This window comes from Sinocyclocheilus anshuiensis, unplaced genomic scaffold (assembly GCF_001515605.1).
Source record: "Sinocyclocheilus anshuiensis isolate Anshui unplaced genomic scaffold, SAMN03320099.WGS_v1.1 scaffold850, whole genome shotgun sequence".
NCBI lineage: Eukaryota > Metazoa > Chordata > Actinopteri > Cypriniformes > Cyprinidae > Sinocyclocheilus > Sinocyclocheilus anshuiensis.
In genome coordinates, this window is record NW_015537937.1 from 1,429,231 (window position 1) to 1,451,832 (window position 22,602).

General features: G+C 36.7%; 3 protein-coding genes across 4 annotated transcripts in view; 1 reads left to right on the top strand and 2 right to left on the bottom strand.

Moving 5' to 3' along the window:
* Nucleotides 1-6,738, top strand: part of LOC107660269 (YEATS domain-containing protein 2-like) — a 38,892-nt gene extending 32,154 nt beyond the window's left edge. Inside the window, exons 22-29 of the mRNA XM_016449548.1 lie at nt 1,882-1,958; nt 2,369-2,448; nt 2,539-2,740; nt 3,418-3,656; nt 3,760-3,834; nt 4,215-4,288; nt 4,910-4,987; nt 5,489-6,738. Of these exons, the coding sequence (XP_016305034.1) occupies nt 1,882-1,958; nt 2,369-2,448; nt 2,539-2,740; nt 3,418-3,656; nt 3,760-3,834; nt 4,215-4,288; nt 4,910-4,987; nt 5,489-5,531 (868 nt within the window). The 3' untranslated portion in view covers nt 5,532-6,738. The remainder of the gene's footprint in view (nt 1-1,881; nt 1,959-2,368; nt 2,449-2,538; nt 2,741-3,417; nt 3,657-3,759; nt 3,835-4,214; nt 4,289-4,909; nt 4,988-5,488) is intronic.
* Nucleotides 6,739-13,636: 6,898 nt separating this feature from the next.
* On the bottom strand, nt 13,637-19,544 carry LOC107660274 (acyl-coenzyme A synthetase ACSM3, mitochondrial-like). The gene is made up of 10 exons (XM_016449562.1): nt 18,893-19,544; nt 17,830-18,040; nt 17,283-17,490; nt 17,017-17,160; nt 16,324-16,480; nt 16,035-16,114; nt 15,615-15,761; nt 15,398-15,467; nt 15,007-15,126; nt 13,637-14,874 (listed from the first exon to the last, which is right to left on the bottom strand). The coding sequence occupies exons 1-10, from the start codon at nt 19,118-19,120 to the stop codon at nt 14,767-14,769; spliced, it is 1,473 nt and encodes a 490-aa protein (XP_016305048.1). The 5' UTR covers nt 19,121-19,544; the 3' UTR covers nt 13,637-14,766.
* Nucleotides 19,545-19,735: 191 nt separating this feature from the next.
* The window catches only part of LOC107659972 (condensin complex subunit 1-like), a 15,293-nt gene continuing 12,426 nt past the window's right edge, over nt 19,736-22,602 (bottom strand). Inside the window, exons 27-32 of one of the 2 annotated variants that reach the window (XM_016449117.1) lie at nt 21,181-21,275; nt 21,014-21,094; nt 20,524-20,707; nt 20,250-20,400; nt 20,064-20,171; nt 19,736-19,964 (exon numbers count right to left, since the gene is read on the bottom strand). In XM_016449117.1, the coding sequence (XP_016304603.1) occupies nt 19,885-19,964; nt 20,064-20,171; nt 20,250-20,400; nt 20,524-20,707; nt 21,014-21,094; nt 21,181-21,275 (699 nt within the window). In that variant the 3' untranslated portion in view covers nt 19,736-19,884. The remainder of the gene's footprint in view (nt 19,965-20,063; nt 20,172-20,249; nt 20,401-20,523; nt 20,708-21,013; nt 21,095-21,180; nt 21,276-22,602) is intronic. The other variant, XM_016449111.1, reaches the window with a different exon arrangement.

Genomic DNA, 22,602 nt, shown 5'->3' on the forward strand with positions numbered 1-22,602 from the left:
AGTACAATACTGGACAATGATGTAATCTGCAGAATTTACACTTCAATTATGAGACTACAGTGTTTCCCATACATTGAGTGCGGGTGTTTTTATATCACTGTATTTCTGAAGGAAACCCACTGTCTTCAGAAAATTGGATGTTATTTTCATTTAATCTAGCATGTAATGTCTGATAAAGCAGTGTTTTTGCTTTATCAGAACCTGCAACAGGTTTAGAAATGTGAATACAAGGGAAGTTTAGCTTTATGCATTTTAATTGAAGCTTGTTTAGCTTAGTTAACGGAAGGCTACCTGCTGCCGTCAGAGCAAGTGTAATTACGGCATTCATGCGCTCCTCGGATGCTCTCATTTCCCGAGTAGTGCTTTTAAGTCGGAATGTGAAAACAACATGGACACTCTCGTTACTACAAAGATGTGTTGGATTTGTATTATTAGCTGCTCAATATCAGTGACGGAAATTCAAATGTATGCTAATATGTTGAAAGCTTGTAATATTTGTTGTAGGGGTGTCGCGATATACCGGTATTGACGATAACCATGATATTCAAATCATGAAATATTGACATCGTGTTAATTTAGGGTGTGACGATATACCGGTATTGGCGATAACCACAATAATTAAAATGAATAGGACACTTATGATAACACGACAGGCAAATAGCCTACTCCAGCGCCAGTACCTGGTTGACCTCCCAGGTGGCAGTATTGTGCCTTAACGCTGACACCTTTCAAACATGGAGACGACGCATACTCCGAGAAGAACCATGTTCAATATTATACAGACTGTAAGTTACCATTATTTTACAAGTCATGGAATGGTTAACGTTACATTAACCCATTATCAGCGGTTTCCTGTGTTCATATATTTAAATAAAGGGGTGATTAACCCGTTATCAGTGGTTTCCTGTGTTCATATATTTAAATAAAGGGGTGATTCTTTTAATAAGTACCGCTTTTACTTTACTCGTCTAATTTTTGTGTTTGCAATCAAGTCATGGCCAATTCATGTCAAGTCACCTTTATTTATATAGCGCTTTTAACAATACAGATTGTGTAAAAGCAACTGTACAGCATTAATTAGGAAAATAGTGTGTTAATAATGCAAAATGACAATAGTAAACGCAATTTTCAGTTAAAGGCAGTTTATTATTGAATTTAGTGATGTCATCATCCAGCTCAGTTCAGTTTAAATAGTATCTGTGTAATCAAGTCGATGATATCGCTGGAAATTAAGTGACCTGATACATGTACATGATATCAATTGATACCAGTTATGTGCGTAGCTGCTTGATTTCTTTGTTCAAATCTATTACACGATTGAAAAACTGAGCGACCACATTGCTACATTAAACTCTGTAAAATGTTTAGTTGGCCGCAGTGCAATGCACTTAATGCCTCATCTGCGTCCGTTCTAGACGCACATTAATACTGAATTAGAAGCGCGTTAACTGCATGACTTCATTGCCGCCGGCATAATTTTAAATACGGGTACGCAAGTTAACAGGTTAAACTATCAGTTTTGATGTTAATATTTATTCATCATACTGTTGAACTTGACAGTGTCTTCTTTGAAGCTCCCTATGAAATAACAAGAGAGAAAACAGAGAAAGCCAGAGTCTCAGGTCAGCTGTGACCTGAAGAAGTGAAAATGCATGTGCCCTGTGTTTATCAGTATCCTTATGTTCATTGGGTAAAAAGAAAATCTAAATAAACACAGTGAAAATTTATTTGGCTGATTCCTCAAGGTTTCTATATATATATCGCGATATATCGATATGGTGAATTCTTTTGGCCACAATAACCGTGGTGTGAAAAATCTAATATCGTGACAGCCCTAATTTGTTGTGTACATATTTTTTAAAAATTGTCAATCTCTCTTAGTACGGAGCACATAGAGAACATGACACAACTTCTGACGGCCATCGTGAAGAAATTCCCTCTGATTGTCCCTGAGAAAAGTAAGTTTGACATAGTTTCATAGTTAGCATTTTCTAAATTAAAAGTTTTGGGTCGGAGAAAAAAATAAATATTTTGATATTTGAAGTCACTTACGCTCACAGAGGCATTTATTTGATCACAAATACTGTAAAAACAGTAATATTGTGAATCGTCAATTAAAATAACTGTTTTCTATTTTAATATATTTTAAAATGTATTTTATCCCTGTGATGGCAAAGCTGAATTTCTAGCAGCCATTACTCCAGTCACATGATCCTTCAGAAATCACTCTAATAGGCTGATTTGGTACTCAAGAAACATTTGTTATTATCAATTTTGAAACAATTGATTGTCTCCAGTCATTTAGTCTGAATAAAAAGAGTCAATTTACACTAGTCCAAACCAATCAAAGTTGGTGTGTTCTTCACAGATGAGGACTCTCATCCTTTCTGTGCCACCTCTGTGGATCAGTACTACTCATGGAACATTGGCAAACGCAGAGCTGCAGAGGTACAGGAGTGCTTGTTTCATATAGTCTGAGTGCATCTGTAAGCTCTGCTGGATTGTGTTCGTTTATTTTCTTTCTTTCTCTCTGTGTAGTTGCAGCGAGCAGTGGCTGTGCGCCGTGTGTGTGCTGATCTGTTAGAGAGGACCCCTCGGCTTCAGGCCCTCACTCCACCCAGAACTAAAGAGGTGCTCCGCTGGTGCCGTCTTCGTGGTTACACGCCCCCTGACCCTGAACCTCAGCGCATAGAGGAGGACTCCATCGAGGACATACTCACACAGATCGACAGTGAACCTGGTGGGTGTGTAGTTTATGTAACGGCACACATGCTTGTGTGTGTGTTTTGAACCCTTGGTTGAGGTTAATTTATCATGGCCTGTGTCTCAGTTATCCAGAACTTTGACTTACACAAGACTTGGCACAGACAATGCAGTAGTGTTCGCTCTCTCTCTCTCTATCTCTATCTCTCCCTCTCTGTAGTTTCCAGTGATGGTGCATTAGCTTGTGTAATGATGAGATGATAAGTATTCAGACTTGGGCATGAATTCAACTTGGGCATAAGCAGCTGAAATTCAACATCAGCTCTGCTTCAATCCCTACTGAGCTTCCTACCTAGAGAGCATTTTAAGACATTGATTCATGCAACTTTCATGGATAAGGCTGTGTTAGAATCAGGGGCGTAAATGTTCTTCAGTAGTTATGTGTAAGTAGTAATAGTAACTAATTCTAATTCTAATAATTATTAGGCAAAATACAAACTATTTGTTATTATTAATAATGATGATGAGGATGATGATAATAATGTTTGGAAATGGGAACAGAGCCATAGTGTAGATCAAGAGTATTATTAGTTTTCAGTTGGTTTGTGTAGCTCTGCTTCCTGCTTGTGAGTTGTTGCTGTTTTACAGTAAGACATTTACATTGACACTGACACTGTTTGTGTGTGTGTGTGTGTGTGTGTGTGTGTGTGTTAGAGTGCAGCTCGACTCTGACAGGCTGTGAGGAGCTGTCACAACGTCTGGAGCAACTTCAGAGGATTCTGAAGGCGGAGCCTGATGAGGAGGATGATAAGCTTCTTGACATCATCAGTGTGAAAGACATAGATGCTGCCAAGGTCAAAATCAAACTGGAACAGGAAGAGGCCGAACAGGAACCCAAGTTCTTCTTGGGGCGCTGCCCATCAACCCAGGTCATCAGAGACACGGCGGAGCAGGTGAGTGAGACTGAAATGTTCTTTCTGTCTGTCTGCCTACCTGTATCCAGACTTTCTGCTGTGTCATACATGTAATGATATTGTGTGTGTGTGTGTGTGTTAGATCGGCGTCACACTGCAGCAGGTGGAGGTGGAGAAGAATGTTTTTGCTCCAGTCGTGGAGACCATGATTCTTAAGGTAAGTGTTGTAAGAGTAATTAGTTTTATTTTATGAGAGAAAATTTTACTTAATAGAGCTGTTCACATCATGAATGACAACTATAAAGTTTTAATACCCTAATGTAGTCATCATTATAGTTACAGTTCATGGTGTGAACAGGCCTTTGCACTATTAACTAACCTTTTGTTCTATGGTAAATGGTAGCATCTCCAACTCTTATCTCATTGGTCTTAAATTTCAGTCCACTTAGCTGTTTATTAAGCATCAAATATGTTAATTAATTTACTTTTTGTGAGAAAAGTTTTTTTTTTTTTTTGTCCTGGGTATGACATGGTTACAATAGATAATGCATTTCTTAACATGTCAAAGTGCTGAACGTTGTCTAAAACTCTCAATAGGCTGTGGAGCAGTTTGCCAGTGAAATCCTCAGGGAGTCTTTGGCCAATGCCTATGGGAAATCCCAACAACACAGGTCAGTGCATCCACCCGAATGCCAGTACAAGATTAATCAGGACAGATGGGCAGACCAGCACGATTCAGAGTAAAGAGTAGTTTCCAACGCGCTTCTGCTCTTTTCAGATAGAGCTTGCTACATTACTTCATGGTCAATTTTGAAGAACTCTTGAGCATTGAACTTTGTCTAATGTGATTTGATTGTGAGAGGAATTGCTTTATGATAGTATATAATTATCAGAGCACTGAGAATAGCTCATGAAATCTGATTTATTTGAGTGGTAGAGCAGCAGAGCCCGACCCTGAGAGAGAAGAGATTGGCTCAGTGCTGCTCTACTTATTCAGCACATCTGCTTTCATTCACATGCCCACACTCACAGATTGAGCAGAATATTTCATCAGCCTTTTATACAGTATTCGGTAACTGCCTTTTACAGAGCACCGCTTTAAATGATGATCAGTCAAGCAGGAACTGAGCGAAGTCTCATACATTAAAAGAAAGCAGCAGTTTGACAAGACTCACAGACCTCTCAATTAATGCTCAAAGGTCAATAACCCATTATACCAAGATAGCAAATGTACCGTGAGATTTCTCTCTCTTTCCCATCCTCGTTTCATTCCTCTCTTCTTGTCTCCACAGAACTCCGAGAGAGATATCGGCTATGGATGTGCATCAGGCCATTAGCTCTATTCCCACCTGTGATTTTCTGACTAATAGGTCATTTTGCTCATCCTAATTTTAGGCTTTTCAGCATCTATCATCAGGGTTCCCATGGTCATTGAACAACCTGGAAACATTTGGAAACAATGAAATAAAACTAAACAAAAATAAATCAATTAAATATAAATAGACATGGAAATGTCTCTAGTAAAGTTATGCTCAATATTAAATGTTTCATTTGCTTTGAATTGCCTTTTATCAGTGCAGTTTCTATAAATAAAATTATTTTAAAAAATAAATCTAAAATGTAAAAAATAAATATAAATACAAATTGAAATGTCTCTAGTAAATAATTATGCTCAGAATTTAAACATTTCATTGGCTCTAAATACCCCTTTATTGGTGCAATTTCTATAATACGATTTTTACAATTTCTTCTTTAAAAATCTTAAACAACTTTTCAAATGCCTTTGGTCAAAATGTGTGGGAACCCTGTATCATCATTACTATTGCAGTTTTGTTTATTTTAAACTTTGCCATAAACTCTGTCTTTGGTAGGTACATGGGCATCATGGTGAAGGATGAAAGCCACGCTGACTAACTTCACTCCTTGGCATCTGACTACAAACAGACAGGTGGGCTGTCATACATAGACTCCTCCCCCTCACATTCTGTAAAGGTGGAGAATGTGCAAGGGCTGGCCAATCACAGGTGCAAATGCCCTCTTACTTGCCGTTGTCATAATAGAAGTAAGCCATTATTACGACAACAGCTGTGTGTTATCTATGAGGGTACTGAACCCAAACAGAGCTTCATACGCCACCTGAACAGCATTTGTTGCGTATGGCTACATCACTCTATTTATTCGTTTTTCATGTTTCCTTTATGAATTCTGTGATATTTATGAACTCTGGTCCAGTATATGTAACAGTACAAGTACAGTGTTAATGAGCAGGTACAGTAGACATTATTCTATTATTCTACTTCTTTACTGGGACACTCAAATCTCTGCTAATGAAACCCCGGATCACATTAACCTGCTTTGCCATTGACAGAGCTTTTGTTAGTCTTATAGGAATAGTTCACCCAAAATAATTTACTCACCCTCATGTTGTTTATAATGGTGTTGGGTAAATGATGACAGAACTTCAGTTTTAGGCATTTCTTTAATCAGAAGTGCAGACATTAAATGAGCCACTGAACAATTAACCGTACTGTTTTTCTGTTCTGAAATGTCATTATCGAGCAGGATTTATTTGGAGAAGCTGATTAGTTTTATATGAAATCATGGACTTATATGAGAACTTTGGGTGGAGATTAAATGTCCATTTTGAGTTGCACGTCTTCACTAGGGCAAAGAATGTCTAAGAAAAGTCTTAATTGTGTTGTTTTCATATGAATATGAGTCATTTTCGTACAGCTGTGGGATATATGAAGGATTGAACAGCAGTGAGTGTGCAAGTTTTATTTCTTTTTTGTACCGTTTCTGTCATTTGGGGGCATTGAGAAAAAAATGTGCAGATAGACAGGAGGCATTTGTGTATTTGCTAAAACAAGCTGTCTTTTGTGTCCTCTGGTTTGGTGGGCTACTTTGTGTCATACAGCTAGCATCGGTTTAAACACATCAAGAAACTTCTTCTGGTGTGTTTGTGTGGATGGGAGAGAATGTGTTGCTGTGTGTTAATTCAGTGTTAAAGTCTTCACTTGTCTAACTGAACTCCTGAATGTTTTTCCTTCACATTGTGTTTCAAAAAAAGCTATTCTTGTATTAAAAATGGTCAATCTACCACAAAGATGTATCCAGCTGTGCTAATTTGTTCTATTCTTTTTCCAACTGCCAATACAACTGAAATGTCAGTGTTGGGCAAGTTACTCTGAAAATGTAATCAGATTACTGATTACTCCTTTTTAAAGTAATCACGTTACTGTTCTGATTACTTTATTTCAAAAGTAATTAGTAATTAGTTACATTACTAGTTACGTTACTTTTTTCTAAATTACTCCGTTACTAAAAAAGTAATCAAATTACAGTAACGCATTATAAGTAATGCGTTACTGCCCAACACTGAATGTCACATAGCAAAACAATAACAGGATAAAATTTCAAGCACTCAGAATTAAGTTTTGCTTAATTGGTTAATTAAAAAAGTAAATTTTTTTGTGCTGAAGATATTTCTGTTTGTCTTCCGGTCATTTTGACCAGGAGATGATTTTCATTTTGCTGTAAATACTTGTTAATGTTATACACATTGGTATGGGAGCCCGTTTCCGCCACTGAATAAAAACGAAAACTTTTTAATACTTTATTTTAAAACTTAAAATAAAGACTTTTTATCTCACAATTCGGACTTTTTTTCTCACAATTATGAGTTTACATCTCACAATTGCCTGATACAAACTCGCAATTCTGACTTTTTTTCTCAGAATTGTGAGATGTAAACTCGCAATTGTGAGAAATGAAATCAGAATTGTGATATATAAACGGCCAATTCTGACTTTTTTTCTCAGAATTGTGAGATGTAAACTCGCAATTGTGAGAAATGAAATCAGAATTGTGATATATAAACGGCCAATTCTGACTTTTTTTCTCAGAATTGTGAGATGTAAACTCGCAATTGTGAGAAATGAAATCAGAATTGTGAGATATAAACGGCCAATTCTGACTTTTTTTTCTCAGAATTGCGTGATATACTCACAATTGCGAGTTATATTGCGCAATTCTGAGAACATATCAGTCTTTTTTTCTCCTTAGAACTGGACTTTATAACTCGCAATTCTGAGAAAAAAAAGTCATAATTGCGAGATACAAATTCACAATTGCAAGAAAAAAATAATTGTGGGATATAAACTCTGACTTTATTTCTCGCAATTGCGAGTTTATATCCCACAATTCTGACTTTATATCTCGCAATTCTGAGAAAAAAGCCAGAATCTTCAATTCTGAGATGTAAACTTGCAATTGCGAGAAAAAAAAGTCTGAATTGTGAGATAAAAAGTCGCAATTACCTTTTTTATTCAGTGGCGGAAACGGGATTCCATACATTGGACTAAAACCTACTAAAACCCCCTTTTTTTTTTAACACAACCATTCAATATAATTTGTATATTATTCAGCTCTCAGTCAAATAACGTGGAAACATATTTAAAGAATGTCATTTTTATTTAAACAGTTGAAGTATTTTGCCCATTTATGTCTAAACCAAATTTACAAAAACTTGGACAGCCTCCAATTCAGTGAAAGTGAAAGATTCATAATGTTCTAGTCTTTATATGGGTTCATAAAGGGCTAGCAGGGTCTGGAGCGAGAAAATGGCGATTAGAAGCACCTGGCGTCCTCAGGCAGACATTAACAGATCAATAAAGGCAGACCAACATCACTATATACAAAAGCATGTCATTAACTAGGCTTGTACAGGACACACACACACCCAGACACAGAGTTACCAGATTACATTTTGTTCCTTTTTGAAATGCTGCATATTCAGTTAATTCATAAAACGATTATGAAACATGCAGATATTCATTCAGCTGGGACAGGGTAAGGTCAGCAGAAATTGAGGCCTGAAAACTTTCCCAGTCAACCATTTTTATGTCTCACACACACACTTTCCATCACTCTTAAACCTGTATTACAAACAAATCCTTCTAGTAGATGGTTGACATTTGAAGCATACATTCTCTTGCATAGATTTTACTTTGTGTAAATTTCCAGCAAACTTCCTCTGGTTCTGTAATTTCCTCAGTGGAATGATTTAGAGAATCCCATTTTATTGGTTTTGCTTTTCACAAGCTTTTTCAGTTGCATTGAACTCAATTCATCCGCAGGCATTCTTCTCCTCTGACGATCCTAGTCTCTCAGAATAACTCGTTTCTCAACATTCAGGTGTCTCTCGACAGTTCTTTAAAATGGTCTCCTCTTCTAGTGAAAGGCTGAATCAGACGTGAATGTGGATCTTTATGTGCGGAGCGTTGATGTTGATGATCATATGTTGAAGATCCTAGATTTGCTTTGAAAGACGGCAGATGGGTTTGGTGACAGCTTAGTCTTCTGCTCCTGTCATATAAAACATATTTCTGTTAAAAATACTAGTTCATTTAAAATGGATATCCTTTGTAACAATGTAAAAGTCCAACCCCAATTTACAGTTTTCATCTAAAATGTAAGAAGCTGAAAAAGAAGCACTAGGTCATGTAACACTCCCGATGTCTTCTGTGGCACATGGGACTTCAAACCTCACTGGAAATAGTATCCATTTGGGCACTTTTAGCATACTGTTTCAAATGCCTATGATTTAGGATGTACTTGTTCAAGTCTCATATTATAGTATATAATCTCCATCTATCTTTGTCGGTTTTCTGTCTCTCTCTCTCTCAGACTGTCTCCTTCTCCTGGGTAGAAGACATCTAATCCTTACTGTAGGGGAGAAAAAAAGCTTGCTATGTGAGAAGCCAAGTGCTGGGGTGAAAATGTGATTTATCATCTACTGAATCTTTTTCGCACACACTGTTTAGTGTTTCTAGAATAAGAAATCGACACCCTCTGCCTCACAGACTCACTAACAGCAGAAGCAGACAGTGTTCATACCTCAGGTATTCAGAATGGCATTCTAACATGCTAATGCTTTAAATGCTTTATGTATAATATGCAAATTTGGCTTTGAAGAAACTTCAAACATGCAATAATTATTTCTGAAATAATTTTTTTTTAAGACTTTTGCACAGCACTAGTATATACACTACCATTCAAATATTTATTTTAATGCAGCTTACTGTACAGTAATAATCCATTCTCAACATGGCCTCGTTTGTCCTCTGTCGTATCATATGTCATAGGCTGCTGACCATCATTGGGACAGAGTGCTGGCGTATGGGAAACTGTCTGGGCAGCAACTTTAAAGCTTATATAAGATGTTTAACTGTCATTTAAGGTTATTATAACTTATGAAACCCTGAGATTTATTCACTATGATACTTGTGCAGGTTTGATCTGTAAACATGCATTTGGAATTGTTTTATCTAACACTGATCCAACTTATCAGTTCATCAGCAAAGCAAAAAAAAAATAAAAATAATACAATGTAATACATTTTAATATAATATAGTTAATATATATAATGCAACACGTAATTTTGGCCCACAGCCCTCAAACAATTTACATTTTGGTCCCGTCATATTAAAATGTTTGGGCACCTCTGCTCTATTAAATGAACTGACCAATAGCAAACAGTGTAAGCTCATGTTTTCTTGGTTTCATTGAGCTTGTACTGAATTGATGGTCTTTACAGAAGAGGTCAAATGAAAAAATGACCACTTAATTAAGAATGATCGGCTGGTTTTATCTCCCAAACAAGTGTTTAGTCAGTCTGCCTTTTAAAATGAAATTCAAAGCATCAGCTGGAGGGAGATCAGGAGGGCAGGATGGGTTGTGAGTGAGTTAAACCCTTGGGACAGACAAAATAATGCCAGCTGGCTTAGTCACGCAAGTCTCCAGTGCAAAGGACTGTCCAGTACACACACACACACACACACACAATTTAAACCCACAAAATCAGCCTCACAGATATAGACTGATTACTTAAAATAAAAATTATTTAGCAGAAAAATAGTCCCTCATGCCTGGTTCTCCACTAATATGCCAAAAGCTGTATGTTCAGCATTATCAATCATATCTGTTAAAATCTCTATAATCATAAAGCAGAGTTGCCCAAACGTCTTAATACGAAGGGCCAAACTTGATTGAGGGCTATGGGCCAAAAGTAAATGCTGCAATATATCCAACTATATTATAATAAAATATATTAAATCTTAAAATGTTTTAAATAATTTAACAAAAAAATGTAAAAATATTTTTTTACATTTTAAAATGATTTTGAATCAAATACACACGTTTTTTACATTTCAATTCAAAATCAAATGAATAAATAAAAAAGTTTAACAAAAAATACATATATATTATATTAATATATTTGATTTGGCACACAATGCCATAGAAAAAAAAAAAATCAAAGGATGTCCCGTGGGCTCTGGCCATGCCCAAAGCATCTGTACAACCCTCATCTGAAAACACCAGACTAGTGGATCTGTCTGACAATTTGACAAATGGAGCAGTGCAAAGGTTATGAAAAGAAAAGTTACAGCTCAATAACAGAGGCATTTAAGCCTGACACCAGAGGCACAAAACTCTCGCCAACTCTGCCTCAGACCGCTGGCATTGTGTGTTTCAGCCGTCACTTTCTCTCCTCACTGGTCAAGCATGAGGTTTGACAGCATGCATGGGTTAGTAATTAGGACTAAATGAATCCCAATTAGTGCATACTTCACTGACTGACGTGCAAAAGATGCAGCACCAGTTTCACAGTTAGTTTTGATTCTTATTGAGAAGACGGGCACAGACTACATTGACGTAACGGGGCACAGGAGCGGGTCACTGATTACATAACCCCAATGAATCCGCGCTAGTCGATACATAGAGCACAACTTTTACCAGACCTAAAACTCCCATTTGTCCCAGAAAGGTATCAGTGTTAAATAACCAATGTGATTTAATTGCATATTAGGCTTGATTTCACAGATTAACCTAAAAGGTTACGCAAATCAATATTCCTGCTTACCTAAATACAACTTTAATTCAACTTTAACTACAGCTTTAACTATCAGCCCAAAAGTTGGCCAAAAATGTCACTAGCTATAAAGGTAAACCCACTTCAAAAGGTTGATTTTGTTAGCTTTACAGCTCAAACATGAATAATTCATGGATATGCTTTCACTACTATGAAATCTGCATATTTCTGCTAAATCCATCATATACTTTCGCCCCATAGGCTTCCATTTTATGCTTATGAATGTTTGGGATTTTTAAGAGTATTACAATTGAACACATTTATTGTATAATCATACACTTATTTAAATGTTTTTTTAAATATTTAGTATGCATATTTTCTGTACTAATGCTTTAATTGTTTATTTTATATTTTGTTATTTTAGTACAGATATATAAATATAACAAATATTTGAACATTTCAGTACATATATATACCCATTTCATACACACTCTTTATATGTGCACAACCGGTCGAAACAGTATGATTTTTTGCTTTTTAAAGAAGTCTCTTCTGTTCACTAAGCCTGCATTTATTTGATTTAAAGTACAGTAAAAAATTGTAAAATATTTTTACTATTTTATTTTTAAATATTTACTATATTTTAAAATGTAATTTATTCCTGTGATTTCAAAGCTGATTTTTTTAGCATCATTACTCCAGTCACATGATCCTTCAGAAATCATTCCAATATTCTGATTTTCTGCTCAAAAAACATTTATTATTATTATTAGAATTTTTTTCAGGTTTCTTTGATGAATAGAAAGTTCAGAAGGACAGCATTTATCTGAAATAGAAATCTTTTGTAACATTATACATGTCTTTATCATCACTTTTGATCAATTTAAAGCATCTTTGCTAAATAAAAGTATTAATATCTATAATTTTGTATAATCTATAATCTTTCAGTTCATCAAAGAATCCTGAAAACAATGTACTCGACTGTTTAAAATATTGATAATAATAATAATAAATGTTTATTGAACAGCAAATCGGCATATCAGAATGATTTCTGAAGGATCATGTGACACTGAAGACTGGAGTAATGATTCCGAGAAAAAATAAACATATATATATATACAGTGCCTTGCGAAATTATTCATACCCCTTCATTTTTTTCACATTTTGTTATGTTGCTGCCTTATGTTAAACTGCTTTAAATTACTTTTTTCCCACATCATTCTACACTCCATACACCATAATGGCAAAGCAAAAAACAGGTTTTTAACATCTTTGCAAATTTATTAAAAATAAAAAACTTAAATGATTCCATTGCATAAGTATTCACACCCTTAACCCTTAATGGAAGAAGTTTGAAACAACCAACAAAATGAATGAAACAAAATGTGAAAAAAATGACTACATACATATATATATATTTAATACAAACTTTTTATATAAATATATACCCATTTATATAAATAATACCTATATCATATGTATTCTTTTAGGGTGAACTTTTCGTTATAAAAATGTTGATATATGTCCTTATGATAAAATTTGATAGACTATACTTGTTTTTACATATTGGTCTCCTGCGGATTATATCAAAGCCAGTTCATTCTTATTCTGCAGAATCTGGTTTCAAATTTTGCTCTCTGTTGATCTTTCTGTCAGCTCGCTGTCTGATTTGATCTCTTTCTCTTCTGATCTGTTGTCTCACTCACCTCTGGTTTCATGCTGATGTCTGTCCTGTGTGAGTGTGCTCTCTCTGTCTGCGTGTGTGTGCTGGTCTCCGGTACGCCGGCCTCCGTGTGTCTGTGTGTGTCCAGGCTGAAAGCTGCCTGGTAGCTAGTCTCCGGTGGGGGCTTGTCAGCACCTTTACCCAGGAAGGTGGGCCGTTTGTGGGCAGGCTTTGACGGCCGGGCTCCAGACCACGGCTGGTACTCCTGCCTGACTCCAGAGAGAGATCAAATGTATCAGACAGAGAAAGACAGAGACGGAGCTGCAGATAATAGCAGCACATGTCAGGCTGAGTTAAAGTCATGCTGACAAATCACAACAACAGGTGCCCCCCATAAAGACTTACTTCAGCTTAACGTGTATGAAAAATGATTCTCACTAAACCCACTGTATATCACACTTCTATGGTATTTGGTATGGTACAGCCACAGTACTTTTTTGTAAGGACAGGTAAGCAGCTCAGGTTTTGACAGTCTGTTAGCAGTTTGAGCTATTCAAATTACTCGCTGCAAACCAAAACCGACAGATTGATCCACAAACACATCTCTGCATACACAAACAAGCTGTGTTTTCAGGCCGACATCCTTCAGGCTGTCATAACAAACATCTACAGTCTGATTTAATGACATGCCATGAAGCAGTTTAAATGGCTGAGGTCTGGCATATTTTGGCTTAAGTCTATGGCTGTTTTTCCACCTGATAAGCATAAGACCCATTAACAGGTCAATTAAACAGCACCTGTCTCATTACTGCAGTCAGTGAGTGTGCCGCACCACAAAAATTTCACCCTCTATGGTCCTTGAATAACGAGAGGGAAATTTACAGCTTGGTTAAAGTTTTGGCAGTGTGAAAATAAAATCTAGCCTTTCATTTTTCAAAAGTTGTCACATTGTTATTATTTTTGACAAGCTACAGGTCATCTGTTTTTCTCCATTAGTAGTCAAGACTAATTTACTAACAGATTTGTCATCTGAAAAATCACTGCATTCCTCATTCCTTTCTGTAGGGTAAATTCAGAAATCTTTATAACCTCACAATCCTCTCATCATTCAGCACAGATCAGATTTGTGTCTGCCATCTGTCATCAGTCACATGACCATGCTCTTGAGGAAAAAAGGATCACGGTGTTTAGAAGAGATTATAAACAAGTTTTATCTGACATATAGTCACCCAAAAATGCTTTTATTACTTACTCAAAAAATAGGCTTTTAATTATATAAATACAAATTAATTCACATTTAGGTTTTGCATATGCAGAATATGATCTACAATTTAATATGAAAAGAATAAAACGCATTTGAACTGCAAGGCTTATAAATTTTGAGTTACTCCACTTAAACATGATTAAACATGAGGTAGAATCATATAAAATGTTTGATGCATGAAATTAGAAATGAGTTCTGCAACTTGATTGTTATGAAATGCCTCCACCTGCAGGTGAGCTGAAGGACTACGGGTGTGTAGATCCTTAAATGTGGTGCATTAAAGTGGGAAGACATCTGGGAATGTTGTATATAAAAAGGTGGAATGTGATTTGTCCAGAAATTTGTTTTCTCATTTCCAGATTTGTTTGCTTGTTTGCTGTCCCCATTCCTTCTTTCTTAACTCCACTCGCCTGATTTTGCCGCTTACTGTCTTGGGAAGATGATCCACAAACTCAATCTGACAAAAAAAAAATAAAATGAGTTAAACATTTAAAAGCTGGAACAAAATATTCCTTTAAAATGGACTAAATTGAAAAGATCTCCAGTTAAGGATTAAATGTGGAAGTACTGAATTTTAATCGCGAGTCACCTTGCGTGGATATTTATAAGGAGCCGTCACAGTCTTCACATGTGTTTGCAGTTCCTGGATCAGTTCCTTATGGTCTCTTGATTTATAATCTGCTGTGAGCACAACAAAAGCCTTCACCACCTGAAACATGGAGCAGCACAATTAAAAAAAAAATATATAATTATAATTTGGAATAAACAGTTTTGTATTACATATGATAATCTTAGTTACAATTTTATATCAACTACATACAAAATCTTTTGCGCTGCATACTTAAACACCATTTAAATGCATCATAAGCACTCTACAGATAATTCTGGTCTTCGAAGTTATGTAATTTTTGCCTAATTCTAAGGTCACCACCCTGCATGTATCCTTCATGGAGATGGCAATCCCAGAATGCATTGCCTACCTCTCCTCGAACTGGATCAGGGCTGCTGACCACAGCAGATTCTGCTACGGCTGGATGCTCTATCAAAGCGTCACCCATTCACAGCAGAGGATCCATTGGTGAGCAAGAGATGCAAGGCTAAATTTCTCCACACTTTTCTAATTAAGAAACAAACTCTTTTACATCTTGGATGGCCTGAGGGTGAGAAAATGTTAAGAAAATTTTCAAATGTGTGAACTATTCCTTTAAATGTTTATTTACAGTCTCAGTCTGTCCGTATCCCTCATAGATGTCCAGTCCAGTGAGTTCTTTCCATTTCCACATCACCTCTGGGTTAATGGGCTCTCCTGCACACAGACAGTGCTCAAGAGCCCTGAACGTAAACCTGTCAAAAACCACAGACAAAGATGAGGACTAGACCTGGACCAGATGAATCGGTCTCATTCTGCTGTGATCATTACAACATCCAGGTCAAGATTCTCAGTCATTTACTAACCAATTCAGTTAAAAACTTGCAACTTACCTGCCATTAAAAACAAACTTCTGCTGACAGTATATATAAAAACCAATAATCATAAATGAAGCCTTGTAAAGATAGAGCTAAAAGTGAATTAATTTAAATACAAACACATCACAGTGCACCTGTTACAGTAAGTACCTGGATATGTCGTCCTGTACAAGCATTCGATAGGCTGTTGGTGCCGTGCAGAAGGTGGTGATGGGATAGCTGCTCAGAGTCTTGTCAGGAGAAAAATACGAGTGTTACCAGAATGTGTACTGTTCAACAAACAGCAAAAATCAACAAACCTTATGAAGTTAGATTATGTGTTATAATTTTTGGCTTTTCCATAAAACACTTTCATACAGCTTTGTTAGGGACATTTTTTAAAGAATCAAGAATCAAGCAGAACATTCCAGTCAAGAATGGACCAGTGATGTTCCTGTACCTTGAGGACTGTACTTGTATCAAAACGTGGCATGTGGTGAACAAACACACACGCTCCCTGGATCCATGGCGCAAACACACTGCTCCATGCAGACTTGGCCCAACCTGTGTCCGACGTGTTCCAAAACACATCCTGCTCGGTCAGATCCAGCCAGTACCTTAAGAATTCACACACACAAATAAACACATTACATTTATTTGATTCAAATACAGGAAAGACAGCAATATTGTGAAATATTACAATTTAAAACAACTGCTTTCTATTTTAATTTATTTTAAAATGTAATTTATTCCCATGATGCAACGCTGAATTTTCAGTGTCTTCAGTGTCTCATGATCCTTCAGAAATCATTCTAATATGCTAATTTGATGCTCAAGAAACATTTACTATTATCAACATTTTTTGTGGAAACCAAAATACCTTTTTTAGGATGATTTGATGAATAGAAATTTCAAAAGAACAGCATTTATTTGAAATAGGAATATTTTGACATTATAAATGTCTTTACCCATACTTTTGATCAATTTAATGTGGCCTAGCTGAATAAAAGTATAAATAAAATAAAAAATAATCTTACTGATCTCAAACTGTCCACTGGGTACATTTTTACATATATACATAACTTTTAATGCATCTATACCTACTTAACACGTATCACTTTTCACATCATTTAACTTTCAGAATGTTACAAACCTGCCGTTCACCGAGAGCCCCAGACCGTAACTACAGTGGCTGTGTTGGGTCATTTTTGGAGAGCCGGTTGTGCCACTGGTGAAGAAGATAGTCATGGCCTCCTCACTCCTGGTGTCCATGCAAACATGATCATCTGACACTTTTCTACAGCACAAACACAACATCTGATCTTAAATAGATCACCAATTTGTAATTTTGTATATACTTTTAAGGAATGCACTCAGTCATTTCTTCAGTAAATTACAGTACTGCCTGTACACACACACCCCATGAGTTCGGTCAGGTTGCCCCAGCCGTGCATGGCCCTGTGGGACAGCAGAAGCTTGGTGGAGATGGAAGGGCAGTCTGAAGCTACTGTGTCCAACAGTGGAGCCAAAGTTTCATCTGTGATCACACACTTGGCCCCAGACGTCTGCAGCCGGTGGCAGATATCTCGAGCAGTGAGCTGAGACGTGCCGGGGATCAGAACCGTACCTGTGCAAGGAAACGGGGCATTTAAAGAGGAACCACTGTGAGTGTGTGTGTTTTTATTGATTTAGACCAAATAGTACGGAATTTAAATATCTGCCAACTATGGGTTATCAGTCATAACATGAAAATAACTTTCAGCATATCTGTTAGAGAATGTTTGTTAACATTTTACAATTACACACTTCAACTTGAAGCTAGTATTATTGTTTCAACAGAAGTGTGAATCAGTAAAAGTAGATTAAAGTTTAACTAAGAATTAATCACCAGAAAGGGAAACAGAACTAAGGGTGAATGAATCCTGAATTCCTGAAAACATATTTGAGCAGGACTGTGGGACTGTACCTGTTCGGAGACATGCCACGTTAACCAGCCACCACTCAGGGACTCTGGGTAAGATGAGGAACACACGATCCCCTCTCTCCAAACTGCACTCCTGATGCAGAACATTTGCAAGTCTTCTGGAGTGGAAGCCCAACTCCTCAAAACTCCATCTGACCTCCTCCCCGCCGTCATTCACCCACCACAGAGCTGGAAGAGACGACCTCTGTCCGTTCTGTAATATACAACAACAATACACTGAACAATTTCACAAGTGTTGGCATTGTGAAATAACTGTATGGCATTAAAATGAACTAAGAAGACTGGGATAATACCAGTCTCCACAAACATTATATAATATTACACAGATCAGTAGATTAGTATATTTCTGCTGCACTAGTCACCAAGCAAAATGGCATACCTGTTATTATTCCCATCTAATATCCCTTTTATTTAAAAAATAAAATAAAATACATACAGGTTTGGAATGACATAAGGTTTCATAAATGAAGACAAAAAAATATATATATTTTTTTTTTGAGTGAACTAATAAAAGCCAGTTGCTTATTGGCATTATGCTCCAAGAAGGGAAAAAGGCACCTAATAATTACTAGTAATGGACCTGTCATGTTTTGTGGTATTAGATGGTTTCACTTTTATTTACAGAAATTGTATGGTAATACCAATGTCAAAAGTACTTTATTTAGCTCCTTACTTCCAATATTATTACTATTATTATTTTATCATATTTTTTGCATACATGACACATGCAAATTCAAAAAGTACTGCATGAATGAATATATAATAATGACAAAGGGGTTTCCAAACACTCCCCCATCTTGATAGAGAAGAGAACAGCCTCAAAGTTTTTCCAATGTCTTGAAATGTTTTTACACTTGAATGTACAGTATCGGCTCATCTGCTCAGGATTTTACATTTGTTTGTTTAGGAATTATTCAAAAGTATTATCCATCCAGTCAAAATATTAACCGGACGTTAACGTAAAATGTATTCAGTTTACAGTAAAATGGAACAAGGGACAAACATATTAGAACAACATCAGAAGCAGAGCATTTTCTTAAATGACCTTTTCTTTTGTTTCCCACTGCTCCAGCACGTCCTTGGCGAAATTAAACCGCTGAGGAACTCGTATGTTGTAAGTCCGCCTCATGCTCTCATAATCGCAGAAGTTTTTTGGTGCATATGTTTTGGATCTGCACATTTGCAGCCACTGACCTCCTTCATGCACTTCATTTTTCTTGGAGATTTTCAGACAGTGGTTGAAAAAGCTTTTTCGAAGCACATATACATTCATAGTAAGTCTTTTAACTGTGGACGCGACGTTATAAACTAAAGCAACTGAGGTCGTTTGTCTCACGCTACATTAATGACACGCAGCTGAAATTTTCACACGGACCAGTATCTCATTTTCGGAGTCAGGCCCTTTAATCGTTGTTTTCCAGTTCGTTGCAACAAACTTCTAAAAATGAAACGGCATTCTATGAAAGAAAAACGCAAGCACTGCAGAACATACAGACGCGATATAAGCTGCCCAGCCACACAGTCCAGCTTCGCGAAAACACACTAAATCTCTTCAGCGTAGCAGGAATGACCGCCTACAAAACTAAAGTCACGTGTCTAAACACTTTCAGCTAAAACAGATGAACTGGACTGGACGTAAAAGTGACTTTCCTTCAATTTCGACATTACATGCTCATTCATGGATTTTACTCTAGTTGAGAAGCATGTAAAACTTCATGCTCAAATCCTAAATGTGTGAAAACTGACATTTTCAATGCAACTTAGAAAAAAAAAAGAAAAAAAAAAGAAATGATACATTCGAGTACAAGACATACATTTATATGCAACAACATAAAAACAGCCATTACTTTCCTGGTTTAAAAACGTTTAATTAAAAAATAAAAACACATACCATATTGATGGCAACTAAAACATTAAACATTTATAAATGACAGTCACAGACCTCATCTTTCTAAAACCAAATTACTATTAATACTATTAATAGAGGTATTAAAAATAAATAAATAAAAAATACGGGAAATACTGGAAAAAGAGTGCTCAGTGTCTGAGACGAGTGCGTCGCGTGCGGGCGATGGGTGTCGTCACTTTAGGCCTCTCACTCTCAGCCATAACAGCATCTGAAAAAAATCAAAATGAAGCATGTTAAAGCACTTTACTGCACAATTAACATGGAATAAATGAGAACTAAAATTGATAATCATGTGAAAGTGACTGACCTTCTTCCTCTTCTTCATCACTGGTAAAGGTGATGGTAGGTTTGGGACGAGAGCGAGATTTTCTTGGGGTTACAAGGTCGCTGTCATCTAACTTCGGTTTACTACGTCCTGAAGGATACAGAGATACACAAGATGAATTTATATAATAGAATTCTTTCTGAGGTCTGATCTGCTCGATCTCTTCACCTCGTGTGGTTTTGCGCACGCTCTTCTGTGGCGTTTTTAGGTTTTGACTTTGTGTGTCTCCAATCTGCTGTTCTCTCTCCTCGCTCTCCACATTCTCCAGCCCTTTAGTGTGAACAGCCGTCAAGCGCTTCTCGTAGTCTTCAACCTGCGCCTAAACAAACACAGCTACTTTCAACACACTAGCATAAACAGTCACCAAGTCTTGATCAGTGCTGTGTGCGCACACTTGTACACAATACGCTGTTTTCTAGCCACACATACAGAAATGTAGTACCTTAAACTGTGGTTTGGCTCGTCGACGGAGTTTGGCTGCAATGGACAGGAGGGGCTGATAGACTCCAGGCTCAGCAAGTTTATCACTGTAACAGTCCCAGCACTCTTGCAGCTTTTTGAAACCTCGCTCGCACAGTGACAACAAGGACAGAGAGATGGCCAGATCTGCCCACTGACGCTCAGTCCTGCAGAGAAAACAGGGGAGATGTCACATGAGAGACGGAGACCTGCTCATCTGTCATAAAGGAGCCCAGTCTCATAAATGTTGCTCTAGTAATGTTTTCCCGTGCACCACGAAAAGCTCTCATTGCCCTTTTTTTAAATTTGATTTTGGAGAATTGCATCTTTGGACTTGCTTGAAGTAGAAAAATCTTCCAAAACCAGGTTAAACCTTTTAGTTTTGGTGATGAACGGGAAAGACGTTTTTAGAGCACTGTTTCCATTGGGAGACTGTGTAGCCCAATGAAAAACAAATTGTGTCCGATACCCACTTTGCGGTTCTGAATCGCTGGCAGAGCTTCTCCACTAAACTCTCTGTCTGTCTCTCTTTAGTGATGTAGGAGAAGAGTTGTCTGAAAGAGAAAGTTAAATAGAAGTGACTTATGGCTTGTCCTGCAGAATAAGTTAAACTGCAACCGCAGCATAAATCATATCTCACTTCATAATGGTGTTGAAGTCCTCCTCCTTCATTCCACGTTCAGGATCAGATAATCGGCTGATGATGTCTGGCAGCAGGTTGTAAATGGCGTTGTCCTGAAAAAAATTATAATATAAAAAGTTATAATCAGGGCATCTCATCTTAGGAACAGGGGTTAAAGCAACAAAAAATATATCTTTTGACAATTTTTCCACAGCCATACCTGTCACACACCCAGTTTAAGAACAGTTTTTTCTTGTAATTAGGAGCGCTTGTCCTCCTAATTAAAAAAAATTTAGGAGCACCTTCTGATCAATAATAAAACATTCTGATAAAAAATGTGCCTTCCTAATATGAGGTGACATTTGACTCCTTAAAGTGACTTACAGGGGTATTTTCTTTTTACCTTTGTAATGTCATTTTTCTAATTTTATTAAATGTATGCAGTGTTTCCTATGATTTTTTCCAGCTGTGGTGCCAGGACTATTTCCCATGGACCACGCCCCCTCCCCTCCCCTCCCCACCCAAGAATCAGGTGCACTCAGAATTGAATTTAACTAAAAAAGACAAGTAAATAATAAAAGAACAAAAATTAATGACAATCAATAGCACAAACAAAAACAAGATACAAATTAAATTAACAGTACTTTAATTTGTTCAGTTAGGTCTAACTATAATCTATTCAACTGTAAAATAACACTGGTTAGTCTTCACTGTATAATGAAAGGCAGCAAGAGGTTTATTTAGGCTGCTGTCTCTTTAAGACCTCATGCACGGATCTAATATACTGTTACACACGGCTCTATGCTTACTTTTCTTTTTAGGAGCTCTTGTCCTCCTAATTTAAAAAAATGTAGGAGCCCCTTCTGATCAATAATCAAATTCTGATAAAAAATGATCCTTCCTAATATGAGGTGACATTTGACTCCTTAAAGTGACTTACAGGGGTATTTTCTTTTTACCTTTGTAATGGCATCATTTTCATCTATGTCAAATTCAAAAATGTATAAGCTTTTTAAAATTTATATTTAAAACAACATAAGTAGAATAAGACAAATAGAAAAAAATAAATAAATAAACATTTATTTGTACTACAGAGGTGGCACAGAAGAACACAAAAGTGGCTTGTAGGTAAATTGAGCGCTTGTCCTCCTAATTAAAAAAAATTTAGGAGCACCTTCTGATCAATAATAAAACATTCTGATAAAAAATGTGCCTTCCTAATATGAGGTGACATTTGACTCCTTAAAGTGACTTACAGGGGTATTTTCTTTTTACCTTTGTAATGTCATTTTTCTAATTTTATTAAATGTATGCAGTGTTTCCTATGATTTTTTCCAGCTGTGGTGCCAGGACTATTTCCCATGGACCACGCCCCCTCCCCTCCCCTCCCCACCCAAGAATCAGGTGCACTCAGAATTGAATTTATTTGAACTAAAAATG

Bases quoted from the DNA above. Each gene is read 5' to 3' on its own strand.
- LOC107660274 (XM_016449562.1), bottom strand. From the start codon at position 19,120: ATGAATGTATATGTGCTTCGAAAAAGCTTTTTCAACCACTGTCTGAAA. The intron at 17,491-17,829 runs GTACAGTCCCAC...TTCCTTGCACAG, and splicing joins CGTGGCATGTCTCCGAACAG to GTACGGTTCTGATCCCCGGC. The intron at 15,468-15,614 runs GTTCACACATTT...GTGAATGGGTGA, and splicing joins AATAAACATTTAAAGGAATA to CGCTTTGATAGAGCATCCAG.